The sequence below is a fragment of the Scophthalmus maximus genome, chromosome 11 (assembly GCF_022379125.1).
Source record: "Scophthalmus maximus strain ysfricsl-2021 chromosome 11, ASM2237912v1, whole genome shotgun sequence".
NCBI lineage: Eukaryota > Metazoa > Chordata > Actinopteri > Pleuronectiformes > Scophthalmidae > Scophthalmus > Scophthalmus maximus.
The window spans coordinates 11,936,828-11,963,221 of NC_061525.1; the positions used below are offsets into that span (position 1 = coordinate 11,936,828).

General features: G+C 46.5%; 1 protein-coding gene across 1 annotated transcript; it reads right to left on the reverse strand.

The window, feature by feature from the left end:
* Nucleotides 1–153: 153 nt before the first annotated feature.
* On the reverse strand, nucleotides 154–25,791 carry LOC118299069 (rho guanine nucleotide exchange factor 26). Its single transcript, XM_035622458.2, has 15 exons — nucleotides 25,521–25,791; nucleotides 23,501–25,081; nucleotides 22,819–22,870; nucleotides 22,526–22,668; nucleotides 20,283–20,339; nucleotides 19,754–19,914; nucleotides 16,003–16,155; nucleotides 15,706–15,835; nucleotides 15,077–15,151; nucleotides 14,697–14,786; nucleotides 14,084–14,238; nucleotides 8,801–9,010; nucleotides 2,464–2,534; nucleotides 2,192–2,296; nucleotides 154–1,892 (listed from the first exon to the last, which is right to left on the reverse strand). Exons 2-15 carry the CDS (start codon nucleotides 24,980–24,982, stop codon nucleotides 1,750–1,752), a joined length of 3,027 nt encoding a protein of 1,008 aa, XP_035478351.2. The 5' UTR covers nucleotides 24,983–25,081; nucleotides 25,521–25,791; the 3' UTR covers nucleotides 154–1,749.
* Between the last annotated feature and the right edge of the window lie 603 nt (nucleotides 25,792–26,394).

The following is a 26,394-nucleotide window of genomic DNA, read 5'->3' on the forward strand; positions in this document are numbered from 1 at the left end:
GAAAAGTGCTGCTGGCGAGAGTTTTTATGCACATTTCTGATTAATATGCGCTAAATAACCAGACAGCACATAGCTTATATTTATTGCTCCAAATGTTACTGAAAGAATACAGCGAAGTAATATTCTTTTCCGTGAAAAAAGATGTCATATTGATCAGTGAGAGCCCCAAGAAATTACGCTTTTTTATTAATAAGGTTGACTAAGCACGTTTCTGCAATATAAATCTGTATTTTGGAAAACATGTTACAATCCGGGCTGTTTTACATATTTACATGTATACACAATAGTTACAAGAACAAAGTGATTGAAGTTAAGATGAATTAACGCTTCGATGCTTGGTATCACTTAGCTAATTTTCCCTGAGTGCAAACACAAAGCTCTGCCCACTACTGTCATACCTCGCTTCATGGGGCTCGACAGTTGTAGTTGTCATCCGGTCCGAGGCCAGAGCAGCGGGCTTGATGGATGGCGTCATCATCCGACTCTGTCATCTGTTTCCTTTAGCTGGACGTTGAAACGATGACTCACTGTGGACGATCAAATTAAAAGCAGGGCCCTGGCTCGTCTCTCGCCGTCAGCACACGCAAATTAATTTCAGTTTGCCTCTGTAACATCACAGATATAAATCCTAAAGGGGGATATTTATGTGTACACCTCTCGCCGGCGTCAAGTGGTGAGTGATATTTCAGGCTGTCCAAAATCATCGAGTGGACGGAGAGAATTATGGCAGTTGTGACACAAATGTGGAGGCTGAGTCATGAGGGTGACGAGACCTGGTGACAAACGGCAGAGTGGGAAACAGACACTCGGTCCCTCTGCTTAACCGCCTGGAAGACATGAAACGATAACTCCAAGATGACTGTAATTCATTACATCATCCGATTAATGACTTGTTTTTAAGTGCCCCTGGCTTTAGACAAGTACAGTAGCATTAATCTTTCTTTTTCATCTCAACCTGAACCATATTGGATTCTGTTGCGGTGGAGGTCACCGTCATAGTTTCACTTGCCACCGGGTGCTAATGAAACACTCGTGAGTTTCTGCTCAAACCCACGCGCTGCAAGGACGCTGCCGATCTCAGAATCCTGCACAAATTGTCACTTCCAAAATCAACATCTTCATAGTTGTATTGTTGCTGGCAAAGCTCCTAATCACATGGCCTGAATCCCGTTAACAGAGCAGACCCCGGACTGCGGTCATCTTCATACCGTTTGGTCTGCCTTACGCTCTGGAGCCGCAGTGTCTCAATTATGACTTCACGCATCACTTAGGCCCTACAAAAAAAATAAACGTAAAAAACAAGTTCACAAGTTTGACAGCGACAGCTGTTATCTAGCAGACGTAGTGCTGAAAGCAGGGACTTTGGGCGTGGGTGTGAAAATTTCCGAACGGAATTAAAGAATGCGACAGATCCCACTGTCGAAGCCTCCCACCCACACAAGGACCGGTCACCAGTTATGGAAAAATCTGTCCTTCCACTGCGTCTGTTCCGACCCTCCGGAGAACAGGAGCTCGCCTGAGATTTATCTTGACGCTGAGAAGAAGTCTGAATTATGGCTTTGTTTTCATCCCGGCAGCCTCACAGCTCCCACGCTGGTCCGCGCTGGTTCCTGCAGGCAGGTCGCTCACGTTGTTACTGAACTCATTAGTCTGGGTTCACTACTTCGTGACTGCAGCTCACTGGCGTTTCAAAAGGTCACTAGCGGCAGAGGAAAGCCCTCTGCGCTGTAAGCGGCCGCTTCGTCCTGCTCACACGTTCGTTTCCAACCCCTGCAGGCGGTCCATCCTCTGCATGTTGCGCTCGATGGTGACCTGGCATGTGATTGGCTCGGCGCACTCGGCGAGGAACCACCCCCTCTCTCCGTCGCGCAGTCGCTCACCTTCACACCAGCCTGGGAGGGGGGGGGGGGAAATTGACAAGACAACTAAAGCATTTTCTTTTCATTTCTGGTATTGATACTCAATGCTTTGTGCACTATAACATGAAAGTCAGTTGCTATGGTCGCCATAAAAAAAAAGAGTTTTGGCCCCTGTGGGTCTGTGTTGATTTTAAACCACGTCCAACAGGTAGTGGAGCCGACTGACCGTTATGTGGGAAACATGGGTACTGAAATGGAGAGTGTACAAAAGTGCAAAGATGAAAAACAAAAGATCAATAAAGGCAGGGGGGGAGGGGGGGGGGGTCATCTACCGTCTTCAACCGTCTGCGAGACCAGCACCACGTCAGCCACCTGCAGGGACAACTCGTCGGGTTGCTTGGCTGTGTATGTTCTGATCACCTCCATCTGCATGGCATCTGGAAGTGGACACAAGTGGACAATGAGTACAGGTTGTTTCAAGGATTTTATCTGATGAAATGAGGCAGAGTTTCATTCAGCAGCCACAAGGTGGAGCAACAGCCACGGAGGAGACGTGGAGAAGCCCAGTGTACGCTGCATGTGAGGGGGCGTTTGTGTAACTCACGCATTCTGTCCCGACTCTTGTTGTTGGTCACATTCTGGCCCAGAGCACTGATCCATCGAGCGCGCTCATTCCTACAAGGACACAAAGTGGCACACGGAGAATTCATTAAAAAGAGTTTGGAACACTGTGGGGTGCTGCATTGACTCCACAACTCTCGAACAGTGCTGAGGGAGCTGCCGACGACTTAAATTGCCGTTGAAGGAGCTTCTTTTGAGTTTGTACTACACACAACAAATGCATAGGTCGTATTTTTTTTAAATATACATACAAACAGGCCATTGAGGCACATTTGTAATTTAGTTGCCCAGCAAGTTTTCTTTCCTGCGTCCTCTCTACACTCTGCCCTCTGTCAGACAGAACAGAGGTGTGTTTTCAGTCGGAGAAAAATGAGCGGAGCGAGCACAAAGGCTGATTCTCAGGGGCTTTGGCTTTCCCTCTCTCTCTCTCTCCCTCTCTCTCTCTCTCTCCCTCTCTCTCCCTCTCTCTCTCTCCCTCTCTCTCCCTCTCTCGTGGGTTTCATGGGAAAAAAATCCCAAAAGACTGGGTGGAGCCACAGAGGTCGGATTCCACGAAACTATCTCTCATTTCACCTGTTCTCAGCTACAGCAGAACAGGGAGGAGATGGAAGGATTTGGTAGGAGCAGGAGCGGGGGAGATAAAGGGAGCTCAGGAAATGAGCCATAGGGGTTGTTTTCTTCAGCGATGCCCTCTGTGACTCTGCATCAGCGGCCTGCGTCGCGCAGACGGCTTCGACGAAGGACACAGACAATCGCAGACTGAGCGGCGTTTGTGTGGACCCTCTTCACGAGGCTTCCTCAATGGACCTCGAACAGGCAAGTCCCATGAGTCAGAGCTGGTGGCTGTGTCCCCATTGTCCACATGCTGCTCTGATCCTTTTCGGGACACATGAGCAGTGAAATACTGGGACACGTCATCCCTCGACAGAAATCCCCCTAAATGTGGATAAAATGACCAACTCAGAGGCCAACAATGTGCACACACAATGAAATATTATGACTGGAAAAAGGATAACCTTTGGAGTGTCACAATAAATGTTTAGAGTCGCCGCACGCTGACACAGATGGTTTCTTTTTACGCGGTCAATAACGCCACTGACATTTTCCTTTTTTTTCCGGGGGTCAGAGTCTAAGTGGGCAATAATGGTCAAGTGATGTCATTGCATTACAGTATGATAATCTGTGTGATTTAAACTTGCCTGATAACCCGACTGACTGAAGTCAGTGCATTAAATAACAGCTCTTGGAAAGTTGTGAACATATAGGAACAAATACAGAACAAATAGCCTCTCAAACAAACTGTAAATAAATTAAATTTAAATTAAGGGCAGCGAATCTTTGTGTAGCTCAACATTATTTAGCTAATAATGCCTCACAAAACACACGACACATGAACAGAGGAGATTAGGTGAAACACAAATGCAATTTTACGCACATTTTAATAGATACTAATCAAGACATACTCACATTTTATTTTTATTCGACTTTTAAACGCTTTATTTGTTCACTACTGCTTCCATTTGTCTATTACTACTTTCATTTCTTATTTCATTTCCTGTGTGAGAGATATCATGCGTAATTTAATCATCATTATTACCCGAGTGTAATGACAATAAAGATCATTCTGATTCTGAGATCATCTGCTTTTTGTGTGAAATGATGAAAGTCGCTGATCTGAATTGTGATTGCTAATGAATCACCTTTTTTGATCCTTATTCAAGTTGAATATTCTATATTCAAGTAAATAATACAGGCATGTAAGACAAACATGCTTCGGTAAAGGGCCTTGGCGTTGTCGCCGTGGTGAATATTACAGTCCCTCCATCCGAGCTGCTCTTGAGGGAAAGGCAGCTGCTGGCCACTGACAGATGGACACACATGCCAACAGTCTGTGCACACAGGGCGCTCCATCGCGACAGGTCGCCCTCTCGCAGTTAAACAGCTGACATACTTGATTGAAATTCACTGAGCGTTCACTTCTCCAATATATTGGGCAACAGGCGCGAGACAGACAACCATGTGTTTCATTTCAGAGGCACTTTATGATTATCGGTGGTATGTTAGGCATGTACCAAAAGATGGGTTCAGGTGAAAATGAAACCAGCCCATCAACTTGTCAGGGTGTGTTTGAATGCAAGGCATGTGGATACTGCATATGCAGAGACAGCAGGTGTGTGTGTGTGTGTGTGGATGACTACAGGCCATTGAAGGATCAGTATATTCTTGGTAGTAAAGAATCCCCGTGACTTTTCACGATTCATCCCCAACAGCAAGAATCATAAATCCATTGCCAGAGGTGCTTCACGTCTGAAAAGAAGAGGGGCCCAGCTACTGCACCGTCGAACCTCTCTCACACAAGTGGATACGGGGCGATGACAGCCTCTTTCTAATCTCCCTTCCTCTGCCAACTTAAAATATCTGCCCGACCACATGGTTCTCATCTCATTTAACTGTTGTCGCTCGCTCTCCGCGTGAAGCTCTCTGCTAACTCCAATCCATGTGTTTACTCTCTGCCGAATCCCTCCCTCGTTTCCACTGAGCCACAGGTCAAAGCCGCATCGGGGTACAATTCCTACTCTTCCAAACAACAACAACAACCCTCTCCATCCAGGCAGAGGGAACGATTCCCATCAGCAATATTGTAGTTATCGTTTAAATGAAACTTGACACAGTAACAAAACCACAAACAATAACCTAAACAAAAGCAGAGAGCAGAAAAAATAAAAAAAAATTATTCAAAATGCCTCAGTGTGCAGCAGAAGAACAGACTCCCTCCTCTTGGGCCTGTTGCATAACCTGTGCTGCTTTGTGTTATCTGCGCATCTGACTAACAGGACTGTTTTGCTGCAGACTTCTGTAGCTGCTCTGTTCCACTAATAGCGAAGCACCATTTACGGACTCTGGAAAGGACACAACGCCGGGGTCACGGGGAAGGCGCGCTGACACGCACACGTCGAACAACAGGAGGATACACAGAGAAGTACGAGGACACAGACAAAAAGGAAGACAATCACAAACGATGCTGGAGAGAGGACTGTCGGAGACCAGCCACACAGGCGTCCTTGTGCCATCGACAATCCGGCTGTCTGTCGGAATTCCTGATGTATTATGCCGCTGCTGGGGTCAAAGATCAGCCCGCTGTATGCATGAGTCCCTCACAGGGCGACACATCGACTTATAAAGGGTTCACAGGTAGAGAGCAAATGGAAGTGAAAGCAGAAACACCCAACATAGAAAAGTTCCTTTCTACAGTTTCATTTCTACAAAAAAAATAAACCCCCGACCCGCCTTCAGTCAGAATGTGTGAAATTCTACATTGGAATCCAACTAGAGCTGTGCAAAAATGCAGCGGCGAAAATATATGCAAGTATATAACAGCCACTTCCTTTTCTGTAGAGAGCATCTGATTCCCGAGGACCACTGACGCACGTACCTACAACGTAGGCCTGTATTCTTTTGTAGCCTTAGCCCTTTGAAGTGTGAAAGTGAGCACATCAGCTGACCGGCCTATCCTCTCCGATCAGCAGCTTCCTTCACAAGGTTTCTTTGTAAATCTGCTACTTTCATAATATTTCGGCATCACTTTAGTGTGACTAAAGGCATTTTTCAGACAGGAACTGAGCATTTTATAACAAGTAATTGATTTATTGAAAGAAAAAGAAATATCAACTGACAGATCAATCAATCAGTCCATGATGACAACAATAGTTGTAGCCCTACAGGAGCGTTGCACCGTCAAAAGAAGAGAGGATGTCACCTTGGTGTCAGCAAATGTCTTTCGTGATCCTGTCCATCTTTACTGCAATTTCCAGGAAAGCATCAGTACTCATCATCTGTTCTTTCTACTTTGTTTAGCTCTGATAGAAGACCAAAATAGGCTGGCTAGTGTAACGCCACTTCTTTGTGTCATGTCGGGTCAGATCACTAAACTGGAATGAATGGCCGCAGGAAGAGGAAGTAATTCTCTGGTCATCAGAAACAAAGCGCAGACACCGGCTGCTGTCTAAAAGATGAGACACGGGACAGTGAAGCAGAGTCGGGGGGGGAAAGTGAGGTTACAGGGTGGGAGGAGGAATAGTCGTGGGAAACTGCCCGTTTAACAATGGGCCGCTGCTAGGCAACAGCTTAAACAATGCCTAGCAACCACAGTGACAATGGATGGTTGCCAGGGTCCCCTCTCCTAAACTCATTCAGTACTAAAGAGAGGGAGGAGCGCTGCACCCTCCACACACACACACACACACACACCCACCCACCCACCCACCCACCCACCCACCCACCCACCCACCCACCCACCCACCCACACACACACACACACACACACACACACACACACACACACACACACACACACACACACACACACACACACACACACACACACACACACACACACACACACACACACACACACACACACACACACCTACCTCAGCTGAGGGCTTCGACTCTGAGCTATCACAGGACGGAGTCTGGGGGCTTTACACGAGAACACACACTTCACAGAGGGGGCAGTTGGACAAGGAAACCCCCACATGTATACATGGGCCGCGTCTAAAGGATCAGTGGGCAGCAGAAGTCATGTTGGCAAGACTAGCTCCTACTCAAGCTCATAGCAGTCACACTTAACATTATTACTGCAGTCGCCTTGTCTGCTTTTCACTGCGCTGCAGCTCATAAGAGAGGCCCACACTGGAAAATTCATTTTGAACAGCCAACGTATGTATGACAAGTGTGACAATGTACAGGACACTATTTCAATTTATTAGGGTTGATTATAAATAAATGTTTCTTTTCATAGAAGTAGTACTGACAGCTGTGTTCACACTGTAGCACATTTCTGCCCAGGTGCAACAAACGTGTATTTTCAGAATTACTTTCACTGGTTGTTTTTTAAAACTTGCATCACAGTTTTCAAAAGTCCAACTTGACAGAGTCAATGTCTTGTTTTGCTTGACCAACATGTCCGACACCGGCAAAGGTTCAATTTACAATCATAGAAGATGGAGGGAAAGGGAAACTAAAACATTTTTCATTTCTCATTTGAGAAAGTAGGACCAGAGGATTTTTTTTCTTACAGATGACTCAAAACCAATAATCCCATATCAAAATTGTGGGTGATTAATTAAATGTTGGACCTGCACCTTGTGCTAAGCTGTTGTTAATACTTTAAATTCTGCTTTGAAAATTGCCATCGCTTTATTTAATTAAAATTTCCTGAAATCCTTCTTTTTTTATCTACATTCAACAATTTATACTAACAGACATACTTTTTTAAGTAAAAATCTGAAATTAAACCGTAGTCACGAATGACTCAATGTGAACTTTTGGCTGATTTGTGAAAAACACTAAAGAAAACGTCTTTAAATGACTGTTTTGTACAGCTGAGCTCCCGTGATGAAGATACAGACGTAGATTCTCTAACTACACAGGAATGAGGAGGAACAGGCCCCGTGCACATGAAAACACTTTTGAACCTCAGCAGTGTGTGTGTGCCAGCATATTTGTGTATGTGTGCGAATATATGACAGATTCCCTTTGTTTGTGCCTGTTATATATAATTATTATTATTATTATATATATATATAATCTGAACAACTGCGTTTCACTATTATTGTTTTTGCTTTACAAAGAAGGCTGGAACTGGGAGCCGGGTGAGGAGGAGGGGGGCTACAGACATGAGCTTCAAGGAACTACAAAGCAGCTGAATGCATTTCTGGGTCAGATGTGTGAGTCATCATTCACACAGCGGCACGATGGTCGCGTTTGAAAGACGCTTAGTCAACAAAACAATTATCCGGTACAGCCGGTCTGCGTTAAAGCACGAACGAAGACAGTATGACTGTATAACAGAATAGGGTCACGTAAACAAGAGGCTCAGGCTGTGTGTCGAGAACAGAGGTAACAAAATATCCCTGTGACCTGTACTGCTCCAAATAGAGAGGGGGAAATTAGAGCTACGGAGAGAGGTGAAGGGATTTTCTTACTTCAAGTTAAAAAGCACATAAGAGCACATGAAGGTAAAACTGAGTAGAGTAGGATTCTGGGTCAGAGACAAGAAAAGGTCCGGAGCTGTTTCTCACAGAGACAAGTTGACAGCCACAGGAAAATGGAAATAAAAAGTGAACTGAGACTCAGTCTGCAAACTTTATGAGTAGCCTGGCCTACTAGTGTGTGTGTGTGAACAGATGCACGTGTAATGGCAGAACAATGATTCATTAGTAGCTTCACAGCAGATCTTGTAGATCTCTAACTGGGCACAGGTTAAAAAGCGCGGCACAATTAAGAGGGACAGAGGTTACGGAGGAAAAGGCACTCACAGCAACTCCGTCCCCAGGATCATGGGCACCTTTTCACCCGAGTGGTTGCTCCGGAAACGCAGGCGGAAAAGATGATTGGCGCCGGCTTGCCGGGAGCTGAGCATGCCGGTGGTGCTTCTGACCGGCGAGAGGTTGAGATCCTCCAGCTGGCAGGAGCCCACCCAGATCTGGTCCCTCAGAGCGTAGTCTATCACAGTGTAGCTCTCCTCACTGCCAGGAAGACAAGGAGGAAAAGGAACATCGAACAATGGATCGTGTAACATCTTCAACAGAAGAAGTGCGACAGAGGTTTTGGTGATGGAGGCCTCGATTCGTGTAAAGCCGACTTGTAATGGAGAGGTTGCCACTTTGGATCTCTACTGCGACCTCAGTGGGCGAGATTCGTTTTACTCTCCTGTCATGCCAACGACCAACAAAAGCATTTTGACTCTGAAATGTGCACTGTGCACAGGAGGGGTGTGGCGACTCTCCATGTGCATGCTTCAGTTCAGACCTTGGGGTAGTTTTTTTTGGTGTGGTTTCTCTTGGACGTCTGCTGACTTGAATGTGCCCAGTGGGTCTGCAATTTCAGGGTTATTACCGATCATGAAAACCAGTGGGAAATTGAATTTGACAGTAAAATTAACTCACTTGAAAAAAAACACTGCTCCTTGAACTTTTAACCAGTTAATGCAGTGAAAAAAAACAAGACAAATTAGACAACAGCACATTGTTAATCATGTAAAGTAAAGACAAAATTGACACTGGCTTCGCCGCAAACATTCGTACAGTGTCATTCAGCGAAAGGTTGTTGTTTCATTCGGACTTCTTTGTGTGTGTTCCTGTGGTGGTCTGCTGAAAGCACCAATCCACAACTGGTGTAACGTGCCCCAGTCTGCATTCCTGGAGCCACCAAGAGGAGCTTTAATAAGAATATAACTGTGTTGTTGTTACTGTGTTTTTACAGTATTAAATTAAAAAAATGTGGTTAAAGAAACTGACGCCTATCATGGCATCAGTTTCGTTTATAATGAATGAAAAACAAAATGGTATTAAATGTCAAATATTTGCACCCTGTTGAACAAGTACAAAACTACATGTGGAATACATAATAATATCAGCTGATTGTTGTGTAGCTGCCTCACATCCATCCACTCCCCCCTCACGCGCCAAATTTGAGCTCACTGTTTTCAGTGGAGCTCTAGTTTCTCGGTGCCGCAGCTTTTCAGCCCCCGAGAGGCTGAAATCAACCTTGTGGTTAATCAAATTCGCCTGAATTAATAAATCGGGTGTCAGTCGATGTGTCAGAGTCTGTGCCAGTCCGAATCTTAAATATACAGCCGTCTACATGTCTCCCTCCAGTTTCTACGGTACCGCCACCCGAGCATGACCCCGTGTATTAAGCAGTGCGCGCAGTTTGTTGGAAACATCTGGAGCTGATTGTGAAACATGCCAAGTCTAATGCGGTGCTGAAGCTGGAGAAGGCGTGCGTGTGCGTGTGCGTGCGTGTGTGTTTTCATAGTGCTCTGAAGAACAGGAGCTTAACTTGAGCCCATGTGTTTTAACAACCCGAAACTGGAACTGGAGTCAGGCTGAGAAGCTACTGGACAGGAACTGGCTTCTTGTAAGCAAGTATATCGGTTAGTGTGGATACACAATAGCAGAAGAGACGATGACGGAAACGGACAGTGAATCTGTTCAGTCTTACGGACTCCGGGGTCACGACTGGTCGGAGAATCCAGTCACGGTTGGAAGGTTCTCAACAAGGTTCAACTGTTGCCCCTCAGCCCCTATTGTCCAACCATTCAATCGAGTACAAGCCTGTTGCCAACCAATTAGACTTCTAAGAGGAGGAGAAGGAGAGTACAGCGAGAGAGAGAGAGAGAGAGATCAAGATAAAAGCAGAGGGAGTGAACGGGAAAAGACAGGAAAGACTGAGACTGGAGAAAATCAAACAACCAGCTTCTAACTGCTCCGTGCACGAGGACAACACGACTGAACTGAGACTCAAAGAAAAGCTTTGACATATCAGAAAATACGGTTAGAAAAAAAGCTAAGAGTTAGATGATTGATACGGTTCCAATATATATATAAAAAAAACATTAAACATTAAGATTAACATTGAAAAACCAACGAATACTGTAAAGTAGCCATTGGTTTCCAATTAAGTTTTGGAGGGTTTTGGTTCAGAACCAAACATTCCTTAAAAACCCTTTAAATAGTGCATATAATCCATTAAAAATACCTCAATGTATTACAGATTCCTCAAACAAGACATATAAGCCTTTACAGATCTTAACGTATAACAATCCAATAAGTTGCCCTTCAAGTCACGCAAAGTTCCAACGTAAACACTTGAATATTGTTCAGAATACAAACCCCTTAAAGTATCGTACATATATTTCCTCCCTTTAAACCACACACGTGCCAAACTATCTCCAAGTTCAAAACACCAAAGAATCCTAAATATTGCTCAGTGGTAAAGGGGATGGATTTCACGGCCGTCAGCATTTGGCCGCTGACAGGCCTCCAGGTGAAATGCCTGGAATGCCATTTACATGACACTGGGGAATGGGATGGGTGAGGGAATCTGCATGCCTGTGGGGTGAGCTTCTCATGGGTGGGGGTGGGTTTACAGTCAGATTGTTGCTAAACAGAATGAAGGTGGGGAATGGTTGACAAATTCCCTCGTTGAAACGCGAAAAAGAGGCATTAAATACTAAAATGATGGGAGAAAGAAACCAGAAGTAGTGTTTGGTCATCACGCCTGCTACTTCCACGGGAGAAAAGAAAAAAAAAATCCTTGCTGGTATGTAAAATGGGTCTGATGTGGGACACAGAGCCGCCATCTACCGCACGTCGTCGCAACTGTGCCAGCTACCGGCTCACAAGTGTAGAACCAGTTCCCGAACGCACAGGCAGAAGTAACACAAATCCCCAGAGATGTGGAGATAGGACTGCGAGTCAAGCGTGCGCGCACGTAACCACACGTGGTGAAGGATCTTCTGGTGCAAAGAGTGTTGAGACTACGGCAGAGTCAAACAAACAGGGGGGGGGGGGCGGCGGCGAATGAGAACAGAAACTGGCGGGATTATAAAGTTACGCACACAGAGAGAGAGGGAGGGATAGGCTAGACGAAAGAAGAAGAAGAAATAAAAAAAGTTCAGAGGTCACAGAGAGAGAAAAGAAACAAGCGGTAAAAGAGACATCGAGACTTCAAATTTAACAATAGCCAATGTTTAGATGATGCCGAGCGTCACACAGGAAAACGGGGGAGAAGGCCAGATGAGAGAGGAGCCAGCTGGTGTGGACTGCTGCTGTTATGTAAGTGTTCCTGTGAGCCAGTGTGCAGCAGATCAACACTCTCCTCTGCTGCGTGACACGGCCCCGTCTGATAATGGGTTCGCTCCAAACAGCCACTCTCTTTCTCGCATCGAGTTTGAGGTTGATAAAATAAGCAGATTTGCAAAGCGTGAAGTCAAACAAATCTCTTGCTGAATGTTCTGCGTCCACTCCTTTGTACAACAAGCAAAGGGGAATGAACACAACATGTGAACAATCAAAGCCCTGACCTTTCAATTTTCAAATATCAAACTGTTTTGTTTTCTTTTGTTCTTAAATGCTCATAATAGGGCTGCAGATAATGATTATTTATATTCCTGCAACTAACTCTGGTCTATTTAACATTACACAACAGTAACAAAACAACGTTTCTGAGCCAAAAGTCTTCAAATGTTTTGTTTTGTGCTGACCAACAGTCCACACCGCAAACCAGATTAAATTTGCATGGATATAAAACAGGAATAACATCAAATGCTCACATTGGAGAAGCTGGATCTAGAGTTCGCTTGGCATTGGAGCTTAAAAACTACATCAGCGATTAATCGATCCTCAAATACAATTTTGAGCCATTGTCTTACTCAAGACAGTTCAAAGCTGAACCAATACAGACTTCAATACAGTCAGTTAATGGCTACTGAATTACTGACACCTTTACACCCCTTCGTCCTGGCTCTCACCATATTCCCAGAAATGTGAGCGTCTAAGGATCTGAGCACATAACACGACTGCATTTGGCAACAAAGTGCAGTTGGCTGCCTGTAAGCGCTCCCCACCACACACATGAACCCGTGAGGGAGTTATGACACCGTTATGTCAAGAAGGGTCCCGTGACCCGGCGGTGCCTGGCTAGACTTGTGTAGCCCTGTTTTTGTTTTCCTCGTGCTGCAGTGGAGTGGCGTGCCTCAGCAGGGCTCCATTGCTCCCACAGTACGAACCAATATTATAACAGCTTCTCCCATTCAAACGTGCACGCACACACACGCAGAAATGCACACCCCTGATTCCGGAAAACTACCATGTCCCAAATCCTTGGTCCAAATACAGGTTTGACACCACACACTGTTGGGAGTCTGCCGTCCTGGATCAGATTCCCAGAAAAATATCATATGGAATGTCTCTTCTTTTTTATTTTTATGATTCTTAGAAATCTCGAGTCTACAAGTGTGTGGTATGTGTGTGTGTGTGTGTGTGTGTGTGTTGGGGGGGGGGGGGGGCGCAATCAAATCCAGATGCAGTGAGAAGGGACTTTTCTGGCACAACCGGACACATGTGCACGCACATCACACGCGTGCAAATGAAAACCACGTAATTCCAAGGAAGCTCTCTTTATGTGTCACTTCATGGGTGTTGACTAAAACTCGAAGAAACAGAGGAGCAGAAAGCAAAGTGACTGACAGGCCTGACGAGAGTCCACCAGCTCGTGATGATTCACGACACCAGAACATGTTGAGACCTCGACTATGCTCACAAGCTCAGATTCATTACACCAAGTTGCAGCAGGTTCAGGTAACTGCACCTGTTCAGCAGATTAAACACACCCATCGGGGGAGGAGGGGGGGGGGGGGGGCAGCATGGGAAATTGGTGCATCTGCAGGTGCCAATCCCTCTTAACCTTTCAGAAATCTTACACAACCAATGCTGATAATGACTTCACACGGTGACAGCGACACCATTGTTATTGTTGTCGTTTCCAGTGCTTGTTCTTTTCTTGGACCTCATTGTCTCCCCACTGGAACAGGCTCAATTCCCAAGACAATTTAAAGCACAAGAACAATGTCACACACCGCGAGGGGTCTTCGCCATGGTCGGCTCATACACACAGTGAAAACCAACGGCTCATGGTTACACTTTCACCCTCAACATGTCAGAACAGGTGAGTTATGAGAACGCCGAGGCTCCAGTCACAGCAGTTGAATCAAACAAAAGAGCCTGCCCGCAGGGTCCAACGGTTCCCCGGCTCACCTCTTCTTCCTGGTGACGATGAGGACGTCGTTGAAGAGGAAGAAGTAGACCTGTTGCCGCGACGTCCGCTTGAGGAAGATGCCGTTGTCCTCCACAAAGGCCTTCAGCTCCCCTCTCTTTACCATCCACCTGGAGGATGAGACCAGCGGGAAAGGCTGGAATTGGACAGGAGAGAAAATGTGACACACTGGAAGATTCAACAAATCAAACCAAATAAAGGGATTTTTAAAAGATAGTGGTGCCGTCAGGACATGCTAAACGAGTTTCTGTCCATGTATGAGCAGCTGGCTATGCAGACTGAGAATAAGTTCACTTGACATCTGTGAGTCCCAAATGTGCCAACAGCTATTTCCCACACCACTCAGACACACTGGAGCCTGCCAAGCCTCGTGTGCATTACGTGTATAGATTCTCGCCAAGTGTGTAACAGTGGTGCGTGTATCATGTGCATATGTCACCATACTTGATTATTACTTCAAGCTTGCGGTTTTGCATTTCGGGAAATATTGTTATTCACCGGTTGTTTGTGTCAATTGTAAACAAGAATTACATTTTTTTTCCCCCAAATAAAAACCATCCTTGATGCAAATGTGTGTCAGTTTGACGTCCATACCTTAATCTTGAACTCCAGCTGAGAGTTAATGGTGTACATCATCTCTGTTCTCTCCATTGTCCGAGCGCCTTCATTACACTTCCTTACCACCTGCTCACACATACACAAACACACACACACAGACACACAGTATCTGTTAATGAAAATGATTGTGAAGTACAAGAAGGGCTGGAAATCGAATTGAATGGGTTTTTGCCACAAAAGTGGCAGCCTCCAAGTCTATTGCTAATCATACGGCTACGACAAGTCTCCTGTCCTGCAACATCGCAATAGCACCATGATGAGGCACTAGAGAAGTATCATGTATAGATTTGCATGAAGGTGACAATTGGAGAAAAAAAACATAAAGCATTCCACGTCGACTCCTGAAGCCCACTGACCTTGCTGACTGCTTGTAAAGCTTTCTTACACTCTTCATACGGTGCAGAGTCTTTGGGCGTCTTCTGACAAATTGTCTGCAACACAGGGGGTCAGGGCACACATCAGTTATACTTATTAATGCCTTAATAAACACAAAACACGTTCACGCAAAAGAAAACCCAACAACATTTCACGACACTTTATCAGAAGCCTGATAAAATATCGGTGCCCTGAGGCACTGTGGGAAGAAACAAATTGAAACCAAACTTTCTCAGGATCCAAAAGCCTTCGAGTTTCCAAGCATGAAACCCAGCGTCCCCAGAGAGACACTGACGGACGACTGGACGGAGGAGGATGAAAGTAGAGCATGAGAGAGGAAGAGAGGGAGGCACAGTGGGGACAGAATAATGTGGTGCCAAAGGCAGCATGACACTTAAGAAGGAAAAAAAAAAAAAAAACATTACAAAGGAAGAAAGTTTAATCAGTTAAGATTATTATGGAATGATATGAGGTCACGCAAGCACATGTGGTCAGAACACACCCTGTGTAGGATTAGCCAGGGCAGTGTGAATAAACAAACTGTTGCGCAAGAGTCAAAGTCTTTTGCAATTCCAAAGCTCGTGCTACCGGACGGCTTCAGTGCACTCACATCCATGAGCAGGGGCAGACGGGTGATCCTCTGCATGGGCAGGATGAGGAAGGAGATCATGGGGAGGTTCCTGCAGTCTGGGTGGCCCTCTATCCTGGTCAGCACCTCCTTGAAAGCTGGATTCTTGGACCTGCGGGAGAGGACGGAGGGAGACGGGGTGTTAAGAAGGGGAGGTTGCCGATGATACACAGAGAGAGTCAAGAAAATGAGTAGAGGGGGCGCAAACTCTTCTAATTGTCAGACCAGTAATGTTTGGTCAAATCAATGAGCATGTATGGTGTTTGCTCGGTCACTCACACCAGCCTCTGCAGGGTTCTCTGCTGGTAGACCTCATTGGAGCAGTATGTGACGTAAGGGTCAAAGTTGGACTGAGCGTGCTTGTAGACAATGTCGCTGACGTCATCGATCACTATGTTCTGTTGGTGTCTTTCCTCCAATTCCTTAAAGAACCTGAGCCCAGGATGGAAAAGAAGGTTAGTGTGTCAGGGACCCGTTTCATACCATACATGGCAACATGCACATCACAAGTCATCCCCCACACCAGGGGAAATATAGGATACAATGACAGATAATAAGTCAGGAAGGCAGGAAGCAGTGTCAACGCCGTTCCTTCTAAACCTGCTGTAAGATCACAGTGGAGGAACTCCCCACGTCTCAAAATAGACATCGCCTACTGTTAGCCATAACACAGAGGCTTTTCCTCTTCCTGAACACCACCAGATGGCCGTTTTCACAGCACGCCACATGTCCAGCATCAAGAGAATAAGTGTTTTTGCATGTGCGATCCACGGTGACAAACAGGAAACTGTTGCACAGGCACAGGACGCTGACCTTGACCGGTTGGGCCGAGTGTGGGCTCATCTGCAAAAGCACCTCTTGTGACCCCACCCAGCCCCATCGCTACCTACTCCACACACACCCTTGCTGTTACTATCTATGGGAAACAACGCTTCTTGTGACCATGTGGCCTCAAGTGCATGCCTGACCCCCGCGTCCTGCGATCTTTGACCTTTGTAATGATGGCATAAGCACACAGGATCACAGAAAACACACACACATCCCTGTCCCCTGATCCATGTCCTTGAGGTGCATTCACAGCTTTAACGGGGTCAAGGCTGCTCAAGTTCAGGCTGCGCTCCCTCCTGGGGCGAAACCCACTGACCCTAATGACAGCATGTTGTCATGAGGGAAGAGGTCAAGGGATTTGAGTTAATCAGAATAAGAGCAATGAGACTGCTGACCAATAATTATAAATGAAAGGGTTTTAACAGCATGTACTGAAGAGTTTCAAAAGTATATATATATATATTAGCCCTCTGGAACATGTTCTCTGTCACCGTTTGTGTTAATGTTTGAGGACATTGTCAAAATTCCTACCAGTGAGGTATGTCATATCCCGAGGCCGCAAGTGAAACACAATCAGTAACATTACTGCGTACAAGACACTCAACAGGGATCCCTCTCACTCACACACACACACACACACACACACACACACACACACACACACACACACACACACACACACACACACACACACACACACACACACACACACACACACACACACACACACACACACACACACACACACACACACACACACACACACACAGAGAGAGGTAGATAGAGACAGAGGACGCAGGCGTCTGCAGGTGGAGTGATCGTCTGCTCATTTTCTTTGAGAGGCTTGTTTAACCAGTGTTACTGGGAACTTCTCTCTTGAAGTCTGCTGTCCCTACGTCTCTCTGCCCTCCACTCTCCTCCTCCCTGGAGCGATGCAGCTCTAAGTATTTAGGTGGGGAGGTGTCACATTAATGCATGTGGCCTGTTTATAGGAATGAGAAGGCAGCGTGAGGTGGGCTGCAAGCGTGTCTGAACACGGAGGGATTGTGGAGGAATTTACAGGTACGCCAATTCATGTGGGGATGAGGAGTAAACACATTTACAGACAGATTAAGCTACACAATGTGTGGGGTAATATTTGCAGTAGCTTCTTTTTTTGCTGAAAAAGAAGACGAGTCAAATGTACAAAGGGAAGGAATCTTTGCCCCTGAGGAGGGGGCTGCAAACCTGACATGGAATCTTTGAGCAGATGTCATGAACAGTGAATGTTCTGCATGTATGCACACACAAACTAAACTAAAACACAGTAAAGGGTCTTAGACAGGCTTTTCTAACTTACATATCTCTACCCTGGGTAAACTTACACCCTTGGCAACAGAAAGAAAAGGCAAGCTCATTTCACGCTTAGGCCCAGAGTTTCCAGCTGCACATGGTTAACACACTCACACTTTAAAATCAGAGCTCAGGGTTCAATGCAATTGACTTTGCTGTAATGCAGCAGGTAACAATCATCTGACCGGGGCTGGGATCCTAAGTCTCGCCTGTAAAGAATACTTCACTTTTTGTCAACTCAAAAGGGAGGGAAAGCATTAAAACACTGCGAGCCTTGGAGTAAATGGGGTCTCAACCATGAGCCCCTTGTGAAATCAACAATCCCTTTAGTAGGTCTGTGGACTGAAACCACTGCAAATAATTATTTCAAAGGAGGAAATGAGAGAGCCTGCAATGGTGAACAGTTACTTTCGAGTGAGAGCAATACTGAACAATAAGGTTATAGTCCAACTTGAGGCCATTACCCTAATGAACAGTGATCTCAAGGGAAACACCAGCGAGACGATGCCATAATAAAACGATGACTTCACACATAAACCTCTTCTGTCAATCATTAGCAGATTTAATGTTCGCTGGTGGAGCACAGTACTTGCGGAGGCAGTACAGTTTTCACCAGCCATCTGGCGTCGCCCTCTCTTACATGCACGAGTGTTTCCATCACATCACAATGTGAATTAGAGCTTTAACCGGCAAAGAATTTTATCAGTCTGAGTCAGGTTTGACATTTCAATTTGTTCCCTTATTTTCAGAGCCTGACTTGGCAGCTGCCTCCGTCTCACAGACATGTACCTATCGCAGACGTCGTCACTGGGCCGGCAGGACGACTTGAGGTGGTGGAATGATTTTTACCGTGGAGAGGAGCGTGAAAGCAAGCAGTGCTCACTCTGCAGCTACATCTGGGGATCGGAATTACAGAACCCACTTACAAAAAAAAACAAACCAAAGACATGAGCACTCGAGAGAACGCAGCAGACCTCCATCAAGGCTGAGCAACCCCCCACCTATATGCTGTTTCACCCAGAAGTTGCCTTTCATCTGACCTACATATTTATATAAATGTCAAAGGGTATTTGTGAAGATATCACTCAAAATGTTACATTTTGCCCTACATTGACATGTTGAAAAAAAAATCCTGGATCCAGATCCAGATCCCTCCCAAAAGGTAATCACCTATTACCAGGCTGAGGACAATCTTTGATGAAGTTTTCATGCAAATCTGTCCTGACTTTACAAGTAATCCTGCCCCACAAACACATTCACAGTCCTACAGTCTGAGGTCGGATTGCAGCAGATTTGGCCTGTTGCATTTACATAAAGACTAAATACCAACACACTGAGTCGGCTTTTCAGCTACTTCAAGCTGCGAGGAAGGTTCAGGTTGACAATAACCAGGATTGTCTTTTGTTCCTTGTCGTTTCCCTCCACTTTGCTCTTTGCTTTTCCCCATGCTCTCTTTTCATCCATCACCATGAGGCCTTATCTACACTGACAACCAGACAGCAGCTCACTGCTGCCTACCCGCAGTCCTTCATACACTGAAAACCACTCTGACTCAAGGTAGAAAGAACAGTTTGAACTTACAGTGAATAGTGTTTACAGACGCACCTCACACAGAATAAATGTAGTCTACCGACTGTCAAGTGAAGTTAAACAAAAAAAAACCTTTCCAGCTCATTAAAAGCGAAACCAAAAACCGCCAAGAATGACACACTGACAAAGTAAGTAAAGCCTAAAGAAACCGACCAGCGCCTAAAAACCCACGTTTACTCTTAGTCCACAACACCAGAAAACTCTATCACACAATGAGATGGATAACAAAAGTACATCTGGCCGACAAACTCTACGCATCGCAGCTCAACCACACACTTACCTTTTGCTGGCCTCACAGACGTCGGTGATGTTGGAGAAGAGGTGGTGGTGTTCAGTCTTGGTCATGGCCTCGCTGAGCTCCGCAGAGTTCTTGAACATGCGGATCAGGATCTCCAGACTGTGGAGATATGAGTGCTCTGACGAGATCACCTCAAAGATGGACTACAGAAGGGAGAAACGGGGAGGAAGAGGAGGAAGAGTTTGTTCTTTTGTTCACCCCGAGCAATGTTTTGCTTCAGGTACCCCTCGAGGTCCCGACTCAGTACTAGCACATGTAAGCACTGACATCAGTCTCTTTATAAATAAATCCATCTGTCCCATGAGTCTTAATAATTATCTGAATGTATGTCCTTTTTCCTCTTTACAATCCATTCACCTTAAAGATATAATAGTCCATGCGGCATATTTCCTGCTGCACGCCTTTGATGGATTTTTATTGGTCTAGTGGAGCCTGAATGGTCCTCTATGTACTTCTTCACAAAGTGCATGTGTATTCCAAAATCTTACTCAGTGTAAAATATGATTCCCACCTCTTGTCTTTTGCGATCCTCTTGACTCATCCGATCAGACAGACCACTTTTCTTTACCTAAACAGAAAAAAAACACTTGATGATCATTTCAAAAGTCAAGAAAAGATTTCAAACATAAAGTAAGTGTGTGTGTGTGTGTGTGTGTGTGTGTGTGTGTGTGTGTGTGTGTGTGTGTGCCACCGTCGTGACCACACAAATAAAGTACTTTGCATACAACACGGAATAGGGAGTCAATATAGTTGTAGTAGAAAATGTGGGGAAAAGAGATCTTCACCGAATGGAAGAGGCACGGGGCGAGTGCAGAAATGTGCTGTATCCACATTCTTAAAGTGACACGGGCAGCCCTTGTGCTCATTTTGAGAGCGTAAGCTGGTTGAAAGCAAACGGTTAAAAGGAAAGTGTATGTGTGTGTTGGTATGTGGACGGCAAGATGGCAAGATGAGCGATCTCTTGGAATGGACGGGGTGTGGAGAGCTGTTGGCTTAATCAGCCTGTGGCTTTTAAGACTGAAGGTAAGGCTAAATAGAAAAAACAAGCCTCCGTCTAAGGTTTCACCAGATACAACCACCATGGCCTGGGGCACATTCTCATTAGAATTTACCAGATCATACAAGCAGGCAGAAATCCAGAGAGGCCATCTTCGCTTTCTTTCATTACCTTCTCGTGATGTTTTGGTATAAAGGCCGAGGAAGTGATCCTGCTCCTGGAGGAGCCTTCCTTCTCTCTAGTATCTGCCCTGAAGCCCTTCAGCCAACACTGAGAACAAACAAACCTGCTGCAGATTAAACATTCGCAGTGTCTCTTCCTTTCTATTCCTTTCACAAATACACCCGTTTCATTATTTACCACCCTTCTTTCCCTTCTGCCATATTCAATCCCCTAAATCAGCAGTGAATACAACCACATATAGCTGAAAGTTTTCAGCACGCCCTTCGGGCCTGAACTGAGCTTCAGCCTGCCTTGGAGTTTCGCTGGGTGCGGCTGGAACACAATCAATTAGGTATCATTATTTATTCATTAACATCAAAAAAGGAAGGCCAGCCTCAAATGATAAGACGTAGCTCAGAGACAGCTCCGCCCCCTGAAACTAAAGCAGATAGTTCCCGGAGGAATAGCATTTCTGGGAAGTGACATTTCATCAAACCCCTGATGAAAAGAAGGGATCTACGGGGACAGTTAAAGAAGGGAGGAGCCCAGTGAGAAGTGTCTTGCCGGCAAAGCAAAAACTGCACACGATGACAACTTGTCTATCTGGTTCTCGACTCCGCTGACACTGAGCCTATTTCCTGTAACACTCGGACAATGGCTGCATCATGCCAGCATTTCCTTGAGAACTGGAAAGCTAAGGAAGAATCCCACAGCATTACGTAGGACACTGCCAGGCGCAACACATTCACACACCAGCAGATCTGCAGCTGCAGAGCAGCTGTGCTGGAAAAGAACGCTTACTTTGGCAGACTCCTGGTCTGCCTGGTAATATCAGATTGTGCTCAATTTACCTCCGTGTCTTGCTGACAAAGACGACCAGAGCCTTTTTTTCGGAACATTCTCCAGTTTCAATCCAACTTACGACAGTCTGCGTGCTTATTATTCTCTGCCCAGCAATTTCAGAACGAATCAAAAAATGTCTCTGTCTCTGCTACGAACTTCCTTTGCTCCCACACTGTCCCTCCTCAACAAGTAAACAAACAATTGGGAAATGCCTAAGTAGTAGACTACATTCCCTTCCTCTCTTTTCCTCTTTCCTCCCATTCCAATCGCTAACTACATGATGTAATGCAGAGCCAGCGCTCTTCTCTCTAGAGGCCACATTTTAAGCATATTTGCAGTCCGACAATTATGTCGAGTTTGCCAACAGGTCGGCGTTAGGCCAAGCGGTGCTTCCAAGACTTCCTGTGGGTCTGCCGACTGTCTGCCTCCCTGCCCAACGGACTCCTGAAAGAAATGCTCCCGTACTCCTTGATAAAGGCGGGAGCAGTGGGAGGATGGGTCTGGACTGCAGCTAAACTGGATATGACAGCATTCTTCGGAGCACTAGAATTCCATGGCTCACAAACAAACACGTTGGACGAAGAATGGAAGCAGCTGTGTGTTTGTGTGTGTGTGTGTGTGTGTGTGTGTGTGTGTGTGTGTGTGTGTGTGTGTGTGTGTGTGTGTGTGTGTGTGTGTGTGTGTGTGTGTGTGTGTGTGTGTGTGTGTGTGTGTGTGTGTGTGCGTGCGTGCGTGCGTGTGTGATGTCTGACCACACTGAGCTGGCTCCAGGAGGTGCGTATGGGTCTGTACTGCACCACGATGCCACGATCACCAGCGGAATCTCTCGAATCAGCATCCTCATCTGAATCGTTGTGCAAGGCCTTTTCCTGGTAGTTCTGATACAGCTCCTCCTCTGAAAGTGCATTGACAGAAAGATCCATCATGACACGTTTTTCTTTTTTTAAGGAAGATATTGTTTGTGTGCGAGAGAGAAAGGGAAAAAAACCAGAAAGCAAAGGAGTTCAAATGAAGCGGAAAGTATGGGGACGGAATACTTTCTCACCCTCACTGTCAAATGTCCGCTGAGAAGTCAAAACCTTCTTCTTATCTGGATTCTGAAAGGGAAATGCAGCATAAATGTTAATGAAAAACTGCGGGTCCGGCCAGATAAACACACACTTTAAATAGAAACAGGAGTTGTGAACCTCGGTCACCTGTCCATGGCCTTCCTGGTGACATCCTTCCATGACCCCTGTCTAATCACAGAGCCATTGTGTATCGGTGTCACATTACGTCATGTCTCCTAACAACCACATCAATTGTTTCCTTGTAAGGCCTTGTCTCAACCTCTGCTGCTGCTAAGTTTGCTCCACAATACAGAGTCTGTGTTTTCGAATTGGGACTGTATCCCCCAATATTGAAAGTTCATGTCGAAGCAATATTTGACCACAATCACATATGTTCCCATCAGATGGATTTTGATGAACCATGTCAAAAAAAATCTAAATCTGCCACAGCAAAGGGGAAAAGGATATGTGCACGGCTGTCTGTGTGCACTAATAGACGAGTTCAGCAACAGGCATCCAGGAATGATTTGGTTCGCAGATTCATTTACTTAACTTTTTTTTCTTCTTTTGGTTACTTTAAAATGTGTGTAGAGCCAGTCAGGATATCACAGCACATAATCAAATATATACTTCCCCTTTGAACGCGAAATCACTTTTAAGGAAGAACACCTTACCCACCTTGTTCTTCCCAGTGCTGGTAGGCTTCTCTATCCCAGGGCTAGAAGGCTTAGAAAATCCGGGGCTGGTCAGTTTAGGTGTCCCAGGACTAGCAAGCTTGGGCGTCCTAGGCCTCGCAGGCTTGGCTGTTACTGGGCTCGTGAGGTTGACATTGCCGGGACTCGCTGGGTTCACCGGTGAAGCTGGCTTATCCAATTCTGGTCCTTGGATGAGCGGCTGGGACAACCGATGAACCTTGGGATCTACTCCTGGGACCTCTAAGTCGACTCCGCTCACGACAGCCCTCCTATAGGATGTACTCCTCAAGCCTCTCCTCAGTGTCCCCGGGCTCTCGCTCTCGCCCTCTGTCCCTTCACTGTGGTCCCTGCTTGTGGAAAAGTAGGCCCCTGTCTCCACCATACTGAGGGATTTCAACGCTCGCTTGGAATGGTCCAGCCCAAGCAGCCCGGCCAAACCTTGGCCAAGCTGCCCAGAGGGAGGCACCTTGCTCTGCCGCACATCAGATGCTAAACCCTTGGGAATGAGCTGCTGGGTGCCCATCTTCAGGGCCGCACGACTGTGGGTGCTGAGAATGATGGAGGGAGAAGGAGAGATGGATGGAGAAAGAGAGGGAGAGGCCGAGGCGGAAGAGATGGAAGAGGAGGAAGAGGCATGCCTGGTGTCCTGTGAGGAGGCCGGCGAGGGCGAAGACTGTTTCAGGAGTGCCTGTCCTCTGTCTGCCGGTGACGGGGAACGGGGCGTCGGGGGGTCTGAGGAGGTGAGGGAAGACAGGGAGGGGATGCTGGAGATGGAGCTGTGGGAGGGCGTAGGGGTGCGACAGGCTGGAGGAGAGGAGCTGGATGCAGATGAAAGGGAAGACAGTTCATGGTGGTTGTAGTTGTTGTTGTTGGTGGTAGGAGTGCATTGAGAAAGGACAGGAGAGGAACAGTTGACAGGAAACGCTTCGGGTGAGGGGGAACTCGTCCCAAATGCTATCTCGTCTTTCTGTGTACTCAGAGTGAATGGACTGGACAGGCGTACGTGGGAGTCCAGGAGACGCTTTTCGGGCCACACCGTCTCTCCATTACTGCTTTTCCCCCTGTCGTGATCTCCATTACACACTCGATTGTCCAGTGAAGCAGATCTGCTGTCCTCGGACCTAAATCTGGACAGCGAGAAAAGTCCACTGGAGAGGTGCCCGATGCTGATGCTTCGAACAACGCGGGATTTCCTGGAGGGCTTGTGTAGGATGTGCTTCAGCACCACAAGGTTACTGCCCGAACATGGCGGGGCGGCCGCCAACTTCTCAGCAGGTTGGCCCGAGGTGAGGGAACACCTGTTGTCCTCCACGGGGAAGTCCGTCGTCGCGGCCCCGTTAATGTGGTAGCTGAAAGGTCGCGGCTTCGGTTTGCTGGAGTCCTGTTTTTTTTTGCCCGTGCGCCGCCTCCACAGAGGAGTGATGTTGTTGTTGTTGGACAGATCGACATCGTTGCCAATATCCATGGTCCCGACCTGCCTGGCGTGTCCTCTTCACTGTCCGTGCTCAAAGCCCAGGGGTCACAGTGCAAACACTGCAGCCCTGTAGTGACCTGACCTCCCCGCCTGAAAGATAGACGACGACAGGGCAAAACCAATCAGTATCACAGAGCTCGGTGCAGGGTCCAAATTCCAGAAGTTTACTCATTAACAGGGGTCCAGAGGCAGATACAGCAGCTAGACGCGGAGAACCATGAGTGCAAAACTTGTAATCCTTCTGCGTGTGGTTCACTGTGGAGAAGTGGCCCGATTACAGGCACACAGCGCTGACCTCACACTGTTAGTTGGGAGCACTCACTGTAAATATGAATATTCCAGATGGGTGTTTGTTTTTATCTCCTCGGTCACTTCACGTGTCAACAATTGGCTCTCCTGTTTGTCTCCCCGTGCAAAACACACGCAACACACACAGAGCAACTGCAGCACAGAGGAGTTCCGGATTCAGGTGTGAAAGCAAATCATTTGTCAGTCGGTGGTTTTCACTCGAGCGTCGGGCTCCACTTACCTCTAGTCGGTGGATCTGCAGCAGAGTGCGCTCATGGCAGACTATACCTGCGCTCTCCGGGGGAGCCAAACAAAACACAAACACAACTTTCTTCGGCCGAAAAACAAAAGCGAACGGGCCTAATCCCGCGTGGCACCCGAACCAAACTTAGGGTCTGTGAAGCCAGAGGGGGTTTGAGGAGCCGAGTCACTGAAGTGACTGTGGCCGGTCGCTGGGAGGCTGTTTCTGGAGAGCCGAGGTCTGAGGCTGCAGAGGAGCTTCAACGAGGAGGAGGAGGAGGGGGAGGATGAGGAGGAGAAGGGGGAGGATGAGGAGGAGGAGGGAGAGGAGGGAGAGGAGGAGGAGGGTCTGCGTCTGACCTGGACACGCGCATGTAGAAAGACCGCTGTGCGTAATGTGGTCGACAAAGTGGAGTTTGGACAAGAAATGGCTGTAACGCGCGACTTTACATTCATCACTTATAAAGTTGCACAACGCTATAATGTAATCTGCACAAGGGGGGTTCAAGACGAACCAAGGTGTGGGAACAGTTTAATATTTCCCCGCATATGTGTTGTCTTTTTCACTATTTTACATCAAAGGCATACTTAAACGGTTTCTTTGTTTGTTTTCTTCCGTAGGCTATCATCAACTGATCCCACATGTCTGCAATCTGCATGTTTAAACGTATAATGGGCCATATACAGTGAGAAATAGGGATATTGTGTCAGTGGCATCATTGCCCCTATGATCACGTTTTGTTATGCATAGTTGGTCCAGGTGAGTCTGAAAATGCCCTTAGTTTTGTAAGTTAGTAAGTTTTTTTTTTGATTAATTCTCGTTTTTGTACACACCTGCACAGATTCTGAATCACAGTCGGACCACTGGATCGACC